Source organism: Chinchilla lanigera, unplaced genomic scaffold (genome assembly GCF_000276665.1).
Source record: "Chinchilla lanigera isolate Chin_1 unplaced genomic scaffold, ChiLan1.0 scaffold00022, whole genome shotgun sequence".
NCBI classification, from domain to species: domain Eukaryota; kingdom Metazoa; phylum Chordata; class Mammalia; order Rodentia; family Chinchillidae; genus Chinchilla; species Chinchilla lanigera.
Genome location: NW_004955423.1, coordinates 5,511,824 through 5,524,481, shown reverse-complemented (window position 1 = coordinate 5,524,481; position 12,658 = coordinate 5,511,824). Strand labels below are relative to the sequence as shown.

General features: G+C 35.5%; 1 protein-coding gene across 1 annotated transcript in view; it reads left to right on the top strand.

Annotated features, from left to right (window-relative positions):
- Pkn2 (protein kinase N2) overlaps nucleotides 1-12,658 on the top strand; it is a 108,419-nt gene that overhangs the window by 50,954 nt on the left and 44,807 nt on the right. The window contains exons 4-6 of the mRNA XM_013514513.1: nucleotides 6,704-6,821; nucleotides 8,158-8,303; nucleotides 8,387-8,600. Coding sequence (XP_013369967.1) covers nucleotides 6,704-6,821; nucleotides 8,158-8,303; nucleotides 8,387-8,600 — 478 coding nt within the window. The remainder of the gene's footprint in view (nucleotides 1-6,703; nucleotides 6,822-8,157; nucleotides 8,304-8,386; nucleotides 8,601-12,658) is intronic.

Sequence of the window (12,658 nt, the reverse complement as noted above, 5' to 3'; positions counted from 1 at the left end):
TCGATCCTCAATTTATAGGGGACTCACAAGGAGGAGCAAATTGGATGTGTACATAAATTGGATGTGTACAATATAGCCACAGTTGTCCTTTCCATATGCTGGACATGATGGCTCATGCCTGTAATCCTAGCTCTTGGGTGGCTGAGGCAGGATCACTGAGTTCAAGGCCAGCCTGGGCTATAGAGTGAGACCCTGTCTCAAAAAAAATTTTTTTTTAATTTGTCATATTATCTTCAGCCTTCTGTTCAAAAACCTTTGATGGTTAATCTTGATTTTCAGTTTGCTTGGCTTGAGAGATACTTAGCAAAGTAATAAAGCACACGCTGGGTAGGTCATGAAGGCATGACCCTGGGGATATCATCTGGTCCCTGGCCTCTTTCTCTTGGGTTCTTCTTACTTTCTCACCACTTCTGGCTACCCCTGGTGAACAGCTTTCCTTTGACATGGCCCTCTGCCATGATGTTTTTGCCTTGGAGCCAGCTGACCACGAACTGAAACTTCTGAAACTGTGAGCTAAAATAAACCTTTTCTCCCTTAAGTTGTGTATGTCAAGTATTTTGTCCCAGCAGTTGAAAGCTAATGTAGTTCCCCAATGGATTTGTGTTGGAGTTAGAATAAAATCCAGTCTTTCATCTGACTCTGTAAAGCCACACATGATTTACCCCTGGCTATTTTCTAATCTCATCTTCTAAAAATGACTTGCTACTGTCATTACACTCTAGCTACACTGGCTATTTGCTGTTCTTTAAATATAACAAGCACTCTGACCTCAGGCTTGTTACTGCTGTACTGTTGTCTAAATATTTCTTCACAATATTTTCATGGCTTTTTCTCACTTCATTAATGTCTGTGTTTGGTAATTACCATCTCAGTTAAGTCTTCACTGCTATTTTAAGTAATCCTTGTCTTCTTGCCCCTCTACTATATCATGTGACCAATTTGTTTGTCATCTGTTTTCAACATTAAATGTAGATCTCATGTAGGCCATTGATTTCATGCCTTAGCCTCCAAGACCACAAGTGTGTGCCACCGTACCTGTTGCCAGTGAATGACGTTGTCTTGGTATCACTGTATCTCCAGTAATTACAAGGCCAGGCGTGGTGGCGCACGCCTGTAATCCCAGCACTTGTCTGAGGCAGGAGGATCATTGCGAGTTTGAGACCAGCTTGCGCTACAAAATGAGCTCAAGGCCAGCCTGAACTGTATAGCGAGACAATTAGAACAATATTTAGTACATTGAGATATTTTAGTATCATTTATTTATGAATAAATATTATTTAATAACAATAAACACTAATATTTATAAATAATATTTACTATTTATACTAAAATATCTCAGTGTACTAAATACTGTTCTAATGGTCTTGCTAATACTGCTGTACCATTTATTACCACTTATCTTCTGTTGACATGAAATTTATGCCTTGTTCTTTTTCTTATTTTGGATTTGTATGTGCTATAATTATTTTCATTTTCTCCCTTACATATTAAAGACATTTTGGTTATTAATGCAATGGTCTGAGGAATGAGATACAGTGATTTTACCCTGCCTGCTTCCTAGGGCGTAGTATATCTTGCATTTCTTCACTGGGCATTTGTGCCTCTTAGCAGCACCATTGATTTTTTTACTGCAATCTCTGAGCACTTGATGAGGCATGTTGAAGAAATGTCTCCTGTTCATATGTTCAGATAACAAATGAAGCTATTATTATAATCTAGGGTTTTTTCTAGCATTTTGTACCATTTCTTGTAGCATTTTTGCTGACAAGATTTCTTATGCTTTTTTCTCATTCGAATATGCCTATCCATCTGGGTTCTTCAACCCCCAATCCTCCAGTCATTCTTAAGTTTTATTGCGATCTAATTTATGTACATAAGTGTACATAAATATTAGACACACACACACATATACCATCACCACAGTCAGGATACTTGCCCTTCTGTGGGTTTTTGGGGGTTGTTACTGTTGTTTGGTTTGGGGCAGTTCCGTGTATGTATGGGTGCCTCTGTGTGTGTTTATGTGTGTTAAGAACACATGAGAAGTACTCCAATGTACACTAACAGCTGAGAAAAACTTTCTGGTACATAGGTAAATAGCAGTGTCTCTTCTATAACCATCAGTAGAGCAGCATCCTGACTACTTTTTGCATTTTTACTGGAACTGATAATGTTTAACACATGGAAAGTAAGCCATAAATATGGGATGGGAACACGAAGACAATGATTGGCTCGTTTATTTGAAAGTTGTGTGTGAGAGATGTCCCAGTATCCCACTGTGGAGTAATGGTTCATAACTTAAAAATATCGTAAAATTTGTAGTTTTGCTGACATTATACATTCCAGGTATAATTATGATGCATTATAGCATGATATGGTGATTGAACCATATGAAATTACTGTTTTGTAGTTCAAAATCAGTTAAATATTGACATTTTTATGTGGTTCAGCAAACATATGTAAAAGTCTTTCCAAAATCTTTATCAACATAAAAGTCAGCAATTCTTAAATAGGTAAACCATTTTGTATATTTTGAGTCCACTTTATCTCCTGCTTTCTACATATCAGGTGCTCAATAAAAGAAAATTCCTTGAATGCCTGAAAGCATAAAACTGACGATAAAAATTGATTAAATGCTGGAAAGCATAGAACTGATATGTAGTATCTGCACATTGCCCTTGACATAAAATCCCAAGTCAGTTCTAAGAACTTCCATCATATTTTGACATTTGTATACATCCTGCAGAAATCTGTTGGGGGGAAATTCACTTTTACACTTGATCTTAGGCAAAAGACTGAGAAACGATGGGGAAATTCACTTTTTAAGTGAAATACCAATGCTATTCTTTGCATCCTGAATTCAAATAGTAAAAGAAGTATTTCTAAAGAAGTAATGTCAAAACTACTGTTATTTCATAAAGCAATAAAATAATAAAAGTTGTAGCTTAATTGAAAAGCATAGTATTATATAGTTCTCTTAATGTTTATATTTTTACATTAGAACTTTACTGAAATAAGACAGTTATTCTTCTATTGTCTGAAGAGATAATGTTTTAAAGTCAGGTAGTATTATCTAATGCTGGTAAGAGCTCTGTATTTTACAAAGTAGTATCCCCTTTTACATAATTTCTGCAAAAAACCTAAGATTTTCAGAAAATAGCCAGTTTTACATCTACTGCAATATGGGCTCATACCTATCTAATTATAAAATATATTTATTCCATTAAATTGCAAATTTTGGAATACTAAGTTTTTCTCTTACTCAGATAGTTATTTTAAATCTTTATCTGATGTTCCTTATACTGGATAGATGGAAGAATTACTGTAAGTAATTTAAGTTTGGAGGATGAAAAAATTTGAAAGGGGAATATTTATTCTTAATTTTTGTTCATGTTTACAGTACATTATGATTATGTTCATCATGGAGATTTGGTACATGTACATAACACATCTTAATTCTTTTTTATGTGCCCTTTCTCCTGCCCAGAAGGGAAACATTTATAAAAGTATATATAATATGTCATATGCAAACAGAGTTGAAGCTAATATCTTTATTGAGGAAAATGTGTATAGTATGTGTTTATGTGTATTTCATATTGTAAATTGATACCTAAAAAATTCAGTAAACTATTCTAGCCTGTTCTTGGTGTAAAACCTAAATATTTCATTACAGAGTAAAATCTGACTACAAGCTCCTTTTTTAGTGACTGACTTTAGCCATTAAGAAAGAAATGGAAGAAAAACTTCGTAAGTTTGCAATTGTATTTTCCTTTGTGGTATATTAATACAAATTTTGTATTTAGCAGACTGTGTTACAGCTCACTTTTCTTTAGTTATTTAAAAATAAACTTACCACTCCACCATTCATATCTCCATCCCCTTTTGTATAGTATCATATAGTACATCTGAGTGTTTGATTTATTAAAATCATGCTGCCCAAATAATGCTTATCTCAGGTTTTGGTCTTGAGTTGCCTACAATATAGAGGTTGATTACATGCTATTTTATTTCCAAGTTAAGGGGGGGGGGGAAATATATATATATATTATATCCAACAAGAGTAGTATTTGGCAGTAAATAAGTGTTCAGTAAATTTTAAAAAATAGTTTTATTGATAAAAGTAAAGATGCTTAAATAATATGTAAAGATTGACCTTCCTTGTGCATAAGTACTTGCTAACTTTGATGCTTACTTTCATCTATTATTTATGTGTGGATATGCACTTTTGACAACTATTGCAATTCTGAAAACCAGAGATAAAATTAGTTCCCAGTACATGGTAAAATTTCTATATTTTCAAGGCTTGCCGTAACAAATTATCACAAATTTTGTGTTTTAAAACAACACAATAAAGAAAGATAAACTTGAGTCAACTGTGGGGAAATGGATGCACCTTGAGACTGCAATGTTAAGTGAACTAAATCAAACACACAGGCTTAAAATCACATGGTGTCTCTTATGAGAAACCCAAAATATAAATAATGACCAAAATAAAAGATAACAGGAAGTAGGGAGGAGGAGAGAAAAGATGAGAAAAGGAATTAAAATGTGTTACATACACGTCCAATTCCACACAAAGAATGTAACTGTCACATAGTGCAAACATGTACCAATAAAAATTAAACAAATTTATTTATTACAGTTTTTGAAGTTGTTTTGTCTGAAGTAGATCTCACTAAGCTACAGTCAAGGTATTGCCAGGGCTGTGTGCCCTTCTGGAGGGTTCTGAGGATCATGTTTCCTTGTCCTTTGTGTCTTTGGGAGCCCGTCTCCCTTCTCTGGCTCTTGATCCCCTTTCTGTCTTCCAAGCCAGCCAGTAGTGGGGCCAGTTTTCCTCTCCGCATGGCACTCTAATGTCTTCTTCTTCCCTCTTGCAGTGTGAGGACCCTTTGAGTGCACTGGTCCTACATCTGTAATCCAGGGTAATCTCTGTATTTCAAGGTCAGGCGACTAACAGTCTTAATTTCCATTTGTACCTTAAATCCCCTTTGTGTGGAAGGAGACATTGACAAGGTTTTGGGGTTGGAAGGTGGATATCTCTGGGTGAGCCACTATTGAGCTTACTGAGGGTCCTCTGTCATTCGCATTCACTGTTAATGGAACTAAATAAAGGTGTAGTGGAAACAGTATTTCACTTGATTTACAACCTTCGCTGAGATCTTTTGATTTTTTGAGAAAGGGTCTCATTATGTAATTCAGTCTCTCCTTGCGCTCACTATCTGGCCCAGGCAGTAGTCCTGCTTCCCAAGTGCTGGCTGTCTTGAAATTTTAAGAGATGATAGAAGTTTAACTCTCTCTTCAGCTTCGTTGAGGTTTCTTATTTTTGATATTCAAAAGATTATTTAAACATGCTACTTTATATTCTTGTCTTTTTTTAAAACAGAATTCCAGTGAACACAAATACTGTCTGTGATTAACTATGTTTTAAATTTGCCTTCGTGTGTGAATTCCCTGAAATTTTAGCTGTTGTAATAGAAAAAGAGGCATCCAAATGTTTTAGACTTATTCCAGAGGTATCCATTACGTGCTTCTGAGCCAGAGTTACTGATCAGAATAAGGGAGAATTCATTATATTTTGTTTTTCTAAAGCAAAGGCAAGAGAAAATGACTAAGTTTGGATTTGGTTTGTCTTTAAACAGTAATAAGATTCAATCAACCTTCATTACCTATCAACAGATAAGTAAAGAAATTGTGTAGTACACATATGACATATACAGTGAAATGTTATTCAGTCTTCAAATAGGAGATACTGTCATTTGTTGTAATATGGAAGAATCTGAAGGATATCATGCAAAATGAAATAAACCAAATAAAGAAATAAAAGTACTGTGTGATTGTACTTACATGTGGAATATTAAAAACTAAAGTTGAATAAATAGAAACAGTATAGAATTGTGATCACCAGGGGAATAGAAACAGTATAGAATTGTGATCACCAGGGGAAGGAGAAGAAAGGGAATAAGCAGGTTACCGGGTGAAAATTTACAATTAGGTAAGATGAGTAAGTGTGGAGATCTCATATGTGATATGAAGACTATAATATTGTATACTGAAAATTTGCTAAGAGTAGATCTCAGGTGCCCTTACTACACACATACATAAAGAGGGTTATTATGAAAGGTGAAAAATTTGTTTATAGTCAACATTTAAAAATTTGTAGTATACATATATATATATATGTATTCCTTTTATATATGTATATATCAAGCATTGTTTTGCATGCCTCGGGATTATATATATATGGGAGGGGAAGACTCTATTGAAAACATGTATACCCACTTCTACAGTTGGCCATACTAAGAAATGTCTGAATCTAATGGCCATCCCTTTGACCATCTCTTGTAATTATAGAGGCCAAAGGTAACTTGTATTAATCTTATGATTTCTCAATACATTTAGCATTAAGAAATTTATGCAAGTTTTTCTTTTCCTGATGTATATACTTTTTGGGGACAGACTGTCTATATATTTATTTAATTTTAAAAACAACGATAAGGTTTACTTGTTTTTTCTCAGATTATCTTACCTAATGGGGTTGTTTTTCTCAGTTATTTTAATGTAAGTTTGATGGTTTTGTTGTGGGTAAAAGTATCTGAAGATTACATATTATATTATAGTTTTTTTAACTCTGTTTTTCACTTGCTGATACATCAGATGATCTATTTAAAAGATGTGAAAGTGTTTTTTTCAAACTTACTTTTAATAGGATCGGAAACTCCATGGTACTGCTCAGCAACTGCTCCAGGACAGCAAGACAAAAATAGAAGTCATACGAATGCAGATTCTTCAGGCAGTCCAGACCAACGAATTAGCTTTTGATAATGGTGATGGAATAGACATAAACTGTCAATATTCTTTTATGAGCATAGAGTGCTAACTCAGTCTTACATGGGAAAGAGTGCTTCAAATTAAGAGACAGTGTTATTATTTTGTTTTATCTTAAGTATTATGCATTGAGATTTTGGCCTTTATATTTCAAGAAGGTACTAATCAAGAATATATTTCTTAGCTGGGTGTGGCAGTGCATGTCAGTACTCTAGGAGACTGAGGCAGAAGATCACAAGTTCAGGCCCACTCTGGGCAACTTAGCAATTTAGTGAGACCTTGTTTCAAAATTTAACAAGTAGAGAAGGTCTGGCAACGTAGCTCAATGCAGAGGCCCTGGGTTCAATTCCCAGTACCACAAAAAAACAAAAGAAAAAGAACGTGTCTTTATTTTACTGATATGGGAGAGACAGAGTGTGTGAAAGAGAGTGAGTATGTATGTGTTCATTTCTAGAGATTGAAGCCAGGGCCTCCCTCACCCATATTAGGCAAGCACTCTACTGCTGAGCTATGTCCCTAGCCCTTTTAAATTTTTTTATTTAGAGAACGAGCTTTGCTAAATTTTCCACAAAGCTTTTGCCTCAGCCCCAAATTAGATTATAGATGTGAGCCACTACACTTGGCTATGTATTCATTTTAATAAACTTCTGATTGTTTTTTGAAAATCTATTACCTGTTTGAAAGTATTGTTTTGCCTTCCTGGTTGTATGGTTTCTTCTTGTTTTTTGGTTTGTTTTTTAATTCCAGAAGGAATCTTTACAGGTAGTTGACATAAGTAGTGCCAGAAACTATACTTGTCCCTCAGTGTCTTTGGGAGATTGGTTCCACGGGTACCAGAATCCATGGATACTCAAGTCCCTTATATAAAAGTATAAAATGGCCTGGTATTTTTATATAATATATGCACATCCTCACTTTTTAAATTACTTCTAGATTACCTGTAATATATAATGCAGTGTAAATGCTATGCAGATAGTTGTTGCACTGTATTGTTTGGGGAATATTGACAGTGAGAAATGTCAGTCAGAGAGGCCATTTTTTCCCCCAAACATTGCTAATACGGGAGTGGTCAGGTTGTCTTCTCCAGATATGAGAATCAACTGTGTTTTGGTCTCATGATAGCAGTATCTTGAGTTCTAAATTCTTCTTTGTAGATTTGTAACTTATGGCTAAAATGGAAGGCCTTATATTTCAGCCTGTGTCTATTTTTAAATCAGTATTTGTTGATTTAAGAACTTTTAATGTCATAGGGATTAATTTCTTTTCCTAGACTACATGTTAGAAAGTCAAATAAATGGTTCAAATAATGTTTGTTTCTTTTTTTCCCCACTCTAGCAAAACCTGTGATAAGCCCTCTTGAACTTCGGATGGAAGAATTAAGGCATCATTTTAGGATAGAGTTTGCAGTAGCAGAAGGTGCAAAGAATGTAATGAAATTACTTGGCTCAGGAAAAGTAACGGACAGAAAAGCACTTTCAGAAGTAATTTCAAATATTTTAGTTTATTAAATATATTATTTAAATAGTGTGCTTATTTAAATGACAATTATTCTTTCCCTTGGAAGGCTCAAGCAAGATTTAATGAATCAAGTCAAAAGTTGGATCTGCTAAAGTATTCATTAGAGCAAAGATTAAATGAACTTCCCAAGAATCATCCCAAAAGCAGTATTATTATTGAGGAGCTTTCACTTGTTACATCACCAACACTAAGTCCCCGGCAAAGTATGATATCCACGCAGAATCAATACAGTACACTGTCCAAACCAGCAGCCTTAACGGGTATGTAGTGTGAAGCTTTTGTTGTTGTTGTTGTTGTTGTTGTTGTTTGTTTGGGGGTGGCTGTATGTTTTGTCTGCATCTGGTTCTGGATTAATATAATAATGAGAACAAGCCGTTAGAGAAATGCAAATGAAAACAATGCTGAGATTCCATCTTATTACAGAAAGAATGGGTATCATCACAAGCTCGAAAAACAAGAAATGCTGGCAAGGTTTGCGGGGAAAAGAAAGCCTTTGTACAACCACTGTGGGTAATGAATACAGAGTTTCTCCAAAAAACTAAAACTAGAAATTCCATTTGACCTATATATATACTTGTTCTAAATAGCTTCTCCCAAGAGTTAAGGACATATTACAGTGATACATATATATACCCATGTTTATAACACACAATAGCTAAATCGTACAAAAAGTCTATTATCCATCAACAGATGAATGGATAAAGAAAATGTGGTAATATGTGCAATGGAGTACTATTTAGTCATGCAGAGTAAATTTGAGTCATTTATAGGAAAATGGATGCACCATGAATCTGTAATTTACATGAAGTAAATTTACATGAAGTAAATCAACACACAAGCTTAAATATTGCATAGTTTCTCTTATGAGAGTAAGTATAAGTAAAGAGCAAAATAAAGATAGACATTTTATAGAGGGAAGGGTAACCTAAAGATAGGAGAGGAGGGGAAGAGATAGTAAAAAGGACTAAGAAGCGATATGTGTGGGTATCAAAGCACAAAGGTCAGTGTATTCATTATATATCACAAACATGTACTAAGAAGAAAATACTTGAGGGGACAAAAAGTGTACATAGATTTCTAAAAATTATGGTAATTTTTATATACATAGTAGTTACTACTTTAACCATTTTACAGTGTTCAATCCAAAGCCGTTCAGTATATTTATAAGGTTGAGCAGCCATCACCATTATAGTTCCAGGCACTCCCAAGAAGGAAACCAGTGCACATTAACTACCCACCTACTCGCCTTCCTCCCACACCCTGGCCATCACTAATTGGTTTTTTGTCTCCATCTGATAGTTTTATTTAAATAAGATTACATAATCGGTGATCTGTTGCACCCAGTTTATTTTACTTAGTATACTGTTGTCAAGGTTCATTCACATTATAACATATTATTACTTTATTGCTTTTTATGGCTAATGTTCCATTTTATGGACATATACCACATTTTGTTAATCCATTTGTCAGGACTGCTTTTTGACTGACTACTTTTTGAATGATGTCTTTATGAACATTTGTATGCACATTTTTGAGTACCTCTTTTAAATTTTGGGCATTTTTTCTGAGGAGGTCACCTGGTTAGTTTTTATTTATCTAGGAATCTTTAATTTTCCCCACATTTTTGAATGATGATTTTGCTTTATATACAGTTCCTGGTTGGCAATTATGATTTTTTTCCCCTTCAGCACTTTAGAAGTGTCGTCCTACTCCTCTGCTTCTCCCTTGTGAGCCATATGTTACTTTTCTCATGCTCCTTTCTAAGCTCCTATATTTGACTTCTTATAATTTGACTATAATGTGTCTTAGAGTGGATCTCTTTGAGTTTATCCCGCTTAGAGACTTTGAGCTCCTTGATGTGCGGGTTCTTTCATCAGATTTGGTAATTTAGCCATTATTTGGCTAAATCAGCCTCTGCACCCTGGGGCAAAAATCTCACTAGGGCAAACATAAGGCAAAAAGCCTGGGTGGAAAAGCTAGCAAGTACAACGCTTTGGTGACCAAGGGGTTTTAGCCATTTTTAGCTAAAAAATTTGGTTTTTAGCCATTATTTCTTCAAATACTTATTCCCACTTTGAACCTTGCATTTTTCATATTTTTGATACATATATGGTCTCCCACATTTCATGTAGTATGTGTCCACTTCTCTTCACACTTTTTTTCTTTCTGCTCCTAAGACTGCATAATTCAACTGAACTACCTCTAGATCACTCTCTCGGTGGGGTTTTTATTTGTTTGTTTGGTTTGGTTTTGTTTGTTTACTTGGTTTTGCTGTTGAACCTTTTAGTAATTTGTTCTTCTTGCGTTACTGTGTTTTTCCTACTCCAGGAATTCCATTTAGCTCTGTTTTTTATAATTTCTATTGGTTTCTCGATATCTTATATATCTTTATTTGATGAGACATCATTCTCCTTCTTTCCTTTAGATCTTTGTCCATGGTTGCTTTTAAATTTTTGGGCATTTTTAAGACAATTGAGATAGTCTTTATCTCATAAGTTTTAAGGTCTTGACTTCCGGGACAGTATAATCTCTGGCTTTTCTCAGAATGTACTCCTTTGTTTCTTTGCTTGCTTCCTCATGTAAATACTCCTCTGCCCTAGGACTTCTTGTCACTGCTATCTGTTGAACATAGTTGATTTTTATAATGTATTTAGTCTCTGAAGTATCTTAGTGTCTTTCTCTCACTATCTTAATGGTCAAGTTGAGTTTTGTTTTGTTTTGTTTTGTTTTGTTTAAGACAAGGTCTCACTGTGTAGTTCAGGCTAGCCTTGAACTTACTATGTAGTGCAGACTGGCCTCAGACTCATGATCTTCCTGCCATGGCCTCCTGATTGCTAGAATTTCAGGCAAGGTATTGTTTTGACTACACCTTTCCTTTAATGCCTAAAAGGAGAAGCAAATTGATTCTCTAGTCTTTGCAGTATGGGTATGTTGGTCATAGTTTTCGCTCTTGCCCAGGCAGTTTACAGCTCTGCCTTTCGTGGTGAGCAGTTGGGGAGTTGACCCAAGAGGAGTGCTTAGGGCCCTGTCGGGTCTCTTCTGAGGGTGCCTCCCACTTCCACTTAGCCTTCTGGTTTCCCAGTAATAAGCAGAAGTTTTGTGAAACCCTTGGTCACCAAAGCGTTGTACTTGCTAGCTTTTCCACCCAGGCTTTTTGCCTTATGTTTGCCCTAGTGAGATTTTTGCCCCAGGCTGCAGGGGCTGATTTGTCACAATTTTGTCATATGTCAAATTCTCAACTGCTTCTCTGCCCTTAGAGATTTTCTGCTTAGGTGTAATAAGGAAAAGCCCTTGGTAGTAGTCCTTTAGGGATCTCTCAAGTAAAAAAAAGAGGCCACCAATTCTTTGGAAATGAGATCCTTCCATTTTCCTCTGGAGCTGAGAACCTACTCAGGAGTGCAGGCTGCCATCTTTAAGGGGGCCACTGAGAGCTGGGGAGGGGATGGGCAGTCATCTGGCAATGGCAAGTAACACCGCAAAGCTCTCGCCACTTTCATTGTTTTTTTACATTATTATTACTGTCTTCATCATCATCATCATCATCATCACCACCATTGTTACTGAGGTGGTCCTGGGGATCAAACCCAGGGTGCTATCACACTGAGCTATCCCCTGGCCCTTTATTTTTTGAGACAAGATCCTCACTAAGTAACCTCGGCTAGCATCAGACTTGCAGTCCTCCTGCATCAGCCTTCCTTCCAGTACCTGGGATTACAGGCATGTGCCACTGGACCCGGCACCTTCTTTTGACTAAGCATTTGTGGGTTAAAACTTTGGATATTTTCCAGAATTCTGATGAAGTTGATGCTAATAGTCTTTGTTCTTGTTTTTGTCAGGTTTTTGTTTTTGTTTTTGTTTTTCTATTTCTATGAAGACACTGTTTGGACTTTTCTACTGGACTTTTTCACCTACAAAATTTGTATGGCCCATATCAAAGTGTATACAGTACTTTCGTTACACAGACTTTGCAAAATGTTTAAGTATTCTTACCAGTATTAATGTGAACAAGGACTGTACCTTAAAAATAATGGCATTTGCTCAGCTATGAAAATGTTCTTCATTTGTGCCTAGCATATTATCATATTTTAGTTACTTTGAATATTAGTCAGTTTTAGACTATGACTTACTTTTACATTAAAATGTGAGGGAAAAATTGATAGTTAAACTCCATGGTTCTGCAGAATGGATAAATAAGATGTATTTTTATACAGTGAGGTATTACTCAGCTATAAAAAACGATAAACTCCAGGCTTTGATAGGTAAATGGATGAAAGTGGATGATGCTCATAAGTGAAATAAGTTGCAGCCACATGTGCAG